The sequence below is a fragment of the Procambarus clarkii genome, chromosome 35 (assembly GCF_040958095.1).
Source record: "Procambarus clarkii isolate CNS0578487 chromosome 35, FALCON_Pclarkii_2.0, whole genome shotgun sequence".
NCBI lineage: Eukaryota > Metazoa > Arthropoda > Malacostraca > Decapoda > Cambaridae > Procambarus > Procambarus clarkii.
This window is the reverse complement of record NC_091184.1, coordinates 11,021,610-11,026,609: the sequence shown is the minus strand read 5'-3', so window position 1 is coordinate 11,026,609 and position 5,000 is coordinate 11,021,610. Positions and strand designations below refer to the sequence as shown.

At 41.3% G+C, this 5,000-nt stretch overlaps 1 protein-coding gene across 1 annotated transcript in view; it reads left to right on the top strand.

Annotated features, from left to right (window-relative positions):
• LOC123752400 (failed axon connections homolog) overlaps positions 1–2,731 on the top strand; it is a 9,726-nt gene extending 6,995 nt beyond the window's left edge. Inside the window, exon 4 of the mRNA XM_069336106.1 lies at positions 1,420–2,731. Within this exon, the coding sequence (XP_069192207.1) occupies positions 1,420–1,636 (217 nt within the window). The 3' untranslated portion in view covers positions 1,637–2,731. The remainder of the gene's footprint in view (positions 1–1,419) is intronic.
• Positions 2,732–5,000: the final 2,269 nt, after the last annotated feature.

The following is a 5,000-nucleotide window of genomic DNA, read 5'->3' as shown; positions in this document are numbered from 1 at the left end:
GGAGCTGAGATGTGAGGACCAGGAGCTGGGATGTGAGGACCAGGAGCTGAGATGTGAGGACCAGGAGCTGAGATGTGAGGACCAGGAGCTGAGATGTGAGGACCAGGAGCTGGGATGTGAGGACCAGGAGCTGAGATGTGAGGACCAGGAGCTGAGATGTGAGGACCAGGAGCTGAGATGTGAGGGCCAGGAGCTGGGATGTGAGGACCAGGAGCTGGGATGTGAGGACCAGGAGCTGAGATGTGAGGGCCAGGAGCTGGGATGTGAGGACCAGGAGCTGAGATGTGAGGACCAGGAGCTGAGATGTGAGGACCAGGAGCTGAGATGTGAGGACCAGGAGCTGGGATGTGAGGACCAGGAGCTGGGATGTGAGGACCAGGAGCTGGGATGTGAGGACCAGGAGCTGGGATGTGAGGACCAGGAGATGGGATGTGAGGACCAGGAGCTGGGATGTGAGGACCAGGAGCTGGGATGTGAGGACCAGGAGCTGGGATATGAAGACGGCGTGAAGGAACAGTGCCCAACCACTTGCACCATCGGGAAGAGATATGATTTTCAAATACACACAAAAACAATATCTGACTCAGATATTTACATAATTATGCAAGTTACATTTTTGCCACCTAGCAATTGCAAACTAATTTCCAGTTGATCAAAATTTGTTATGTCAACATTTTTAAGTACTTTGAAATGAAATTCCGGTCACCAACGTCAAAATTGTCTTTGTGAAATGCACACATAAAACAAATACAATTTATTCTTGTTCATCAGCAACGTCAAGTTCAAGTTTATTGAGACAAGGAAAAAAAATACACCTAAAAGAGATAGAGTAGCTTAGGCTATTTCTACCTCCCCTCCCCTTCCCCCCCCCCCCCCGTCCTCAGCAACATCATGCTGTGCTTGGTGTTGCTAATCAACAACCATATCACATTTTATATGCCATAATTAATATGCCATTTATTATTGTCCCATATAAACTTGTCATGCCATGTTGGTAAATTATATTATTTCCAAGTACTGGCTTGATTGTATGATAGTTCATGATTGTATAGGTGCAATTTGATGGAACTTTTGTACAGAGGCTTTTGTACAGAGGCGATAGAAGCACCAGTGGGATGTCAGTGGGCCCGCGTGTGAATAACAGTGGACGTCATATGACGCTCATCGTCCGCAAAGGGATGACATGCGTGGTGGAGGACGCTAATGCGGACGCTCAACGTCCGCATTAGAAAAGTATTATTATGATGAGACATAGATGTCATTGAAGACAGTGGCTGAAGATGACACCAGAGGTCACTATGACATTGTCCTGCATGTGTCACTGTCCTAAATACTTATTTTTCTTTCAGTTGCCTCAGTCACGTGTGGCCAGGCCGTACAAGTACACTCTGTGTTTACCCGTGCCTCACTGTCTTGCAGGTGTGTGGTGGTGTGGCGGTACTGGCTGGACGAGAGTGTTACTTTCTTAAAATCACAGAACTTCAGTCTCTGCTTGCGCTTCGCCTTCTCCTTCATCGTGCCGCGGGGCATGAGGGACAGGGCCAGGCAGCACGGCATCGGCCTCCACACGCCCCTCGAGATCTACCAAATATGCAAGAAAGATTGTGAAACGTTAGCCGGAGTCCTGGGTGAGTGACTGGTCCCTGGGACACGGGAGCCATGGTCCTGGGTGAGTGACTGGTCCCTGGGACACGGGAGCCATGGTCCTGGGTGAGTGACTGGTCCCTGGGACACGGGAGCCATGGTCCTGGGTGAGTGACTGGTCCCTGGGACACGGGAGCCATGGTCCTGGGTGAGTGACTGGGTGAATTATGTCTACTCACCTAATTGTGCTTGCGCGGGTTGAGCTTTGGCTCTTTGGTCCCGCCTCTCAACCATCAATCAACAGGTGTACAGGTTCCTGAGCCTATTGGGCTCTATCATATCTACATTTGAAACTGTGTATGGAGTCAGCCTCCACCACATCACTTCCTAAAGCATTCCATTTGTCAACTACTCTGACACTAAACAAATTATAATGTTTCTATCGCTCATTTGGCCACTCAATTTCCACTTGTGTCCCCGTAGTGCGTATGCCCCTTGTATAAATTGTTTTTGTCTACCCTATCAATTCCTTTGAGAATCTTATATGTGGTGATCATGTCCCCGCTAACTCTTCTGTTTTCCAGCGATATGAGGTTTAATTCCTGTAGTCCCTCCTCGTGGCTCATACCCCTCAGTTCAGGTACTAGTCTGACGGCAAACCTTTGTACCTTCCCCAATTTAGTCTTATGCTTGGCTAGATATGGACTCCATGCTGGAGCCGTGTGTGTGTGTGTACTCACCTAGTTGTGTTTGCGGGGGTTGAGCTCTGTCTCTTTGGTCCCGCCTCTCAACCGTCAATCAAGTGATGTGCAGATTCCTGAGTCTACTGGGCTCTATCATATCTACATTTGAAACTGTGTATGGAGTCAGCCTCCACCACATCACTTCCTAGTGCATTCCATTTATTAACTACTCTGACACTGAAAAAAGGTTAAGGATAAAAAAAGGAAAAAAGGAAAAGGATAATATATTCAACAAATACGTCAAAAACACAATAAACTACATCTGAAAGGTTAGGTTAAAGGGTTGGGGAATAAGAACATATGATAGAACCTACTAAATACACTAAGATTACAAGAGGTTAGGTTAAGGGGTTGGGGAATAAGAATAAATAATAACAAACATAATAAATACAACTTATGAGCAACTTGATGAACTTTAACAAATAACCCTTGATCTGCAAAAATGACCATTTGAGAAATTTGCCCTTGAAACGAGTAAATTCCCATATATAACAAAAATCCTTTGAAATGGTTAAACACCCAATCTTAAACAAATAACACTTGAAATGCAAAAATGTCCATTTGAGAAATTAACCCTTGAAATGAGTAAATGAATATGAGACAATGATTGACGAAACACAAAAGACAAGCAGGAATAATTATGTAAGTTAGATCATGTCTGGTTGGACTAGATAAGTTAGGATACATCAGTTTGGGAATGTAAGATTAAGTTAGGTAAAGCAAGTTAGGTTATGTTAGGATAGGTAAGATAAGTTATGTAAGTTAGGTTGTGCAGGTTAAGTAAGATAGGTAATGTAAGGTAAGTCATGTTAGGATAGGTAAAGTTAGGTTATGCAGGTTAAGTTAGGTACGATAGGTAATGGTAAGGTAAGTTAAGTTAGGATTGGTAAAGTTAGGTTTAGGAACGTTACGTTAACTAAGTAACATTGGGTGGAGAGGATAGGTTACGTAGGATTTGGGCAGTGTAGTTCTGAGAACAGTTTTAGGGTAAAGTGACTAAGAAAATATATTTTAACAGAAGTGCAGGTTTGGTATGAAAAGCTGAACTAGTTACATTTTGGAGAGAAATTTTATGACTGAAGATGTCTTGAAGAATAACATGATGGACGGAGAGTTTCTTTGATGAACGAAGGTGTCTTAGAGAACAACTTTTTGGTGAACGAAGGTGAATTAGAGATCTCTTTGATGATTCTGAGAATAACTTTGATCAACGAAGATGGATTGGAAAGTTTCTCTAGTAGGCAAAGGTGCCTTAGAGATTAACTTTTATGATTTAGAGAACAACATTGATGACCAGACCACACACTAGAAATTGAAGGGACGACGACGTTTCGGTCCGTCCTGGACCATTCTCAAGTCGATTGTGAATCGACTTGAGAATGGTCCAGGACGGACCGAAACGTCGTCGTCCCTTCAATTTCTAGTGTGTGATCTGGTCAACATACTTCAGCCACGTTATTGTGACTCATCGCCTGCAACAACATTGATGTCTTAGAGATTAACTTTTATGATTTAGAGAACAACATTGATGTCTTAGAGAACAACATTGATGTCTTAGAGAACAACTTTGATGAACAAAGATGTCTTAGAAAGCTTCTCTGATGAACGAAAAGTTACTTAGCGAATAACTTTGATGACTGTATTTAACTTTTTTGATGGCTCTGAGGACAGTTTTGTTGAACGAGGATGTCTCAGAAGGCTTCTTTGAATAACGAAGGTGAGTCTGAGAATAACTTTTGATGACTCTGAGAATGACTTTGTTGTCTTAGAGAATAACTTTGAGAGCTTAGAGAATGTCTTTGATGAACGGAAGGTTACTTAGAGAATAACATATCATGACTGAGAATAACTTTTGATAGCTCTTAGAATAACTTTGATGTCTTAGAGAATAACTTTAGATGACTCTGAGAATAACTTTTATGAACGAAGATGTCTGAGATTAACTTTGACGTCTCTTGGAATAACTTTTGTGGACATGAGAATATCTTTGGATAACTCTGAGATTAACTTTGATGTCTTTGAAACAACTTTGATGAACGAGAGTGAGTTAGAGATTACCTTTGTTAACTCTGAGATCAACTTTGATGAACAAAAGTGAGTTAGAGATTACATTTGATAACACTAAGATTAACTTTAGATGTCTCTGAGACACACTTTTATAACATAGAAATTAACTTTAATGACCAAAAGTGAGATAGAGAATACCTTTGATGACTCCGAGAATAACTTTGATGAACAAAGATGTTTTGGAAAGTTTCTCTGAAGAACGAAGGTGAGTCCGAGAATAACTTTTGTTAGCTCTTTGAATAACTTTGATGACTTTGAGAATGTCTTTTGAGAACATGAGTAGTATTTTGGTAACTCAGAGAATAACTTTGGTGACTCTGAGAAAATCGGTGATGACTTTGAGAATGACTTCTGAGAACATGAGTAGTATTTGAATGAGTCTTTGATGTAATGAAGAGTAACTTTGATGTCTCGAAGATATCTTGCAGATCAACTTTGATGACAGAGATTAACTTTTGTTGTTTTAGAGATTAATTTTGATAGCTGCGAGAATAACTTTAATGAATGAAGATGTGTTAGAAAGTTTCTCTGATGAACGAAAGGTTACTTAGAGAATAACATTTTGATGACAGATTAACTTTTTAATGACTCTGAGAATAACTTTAA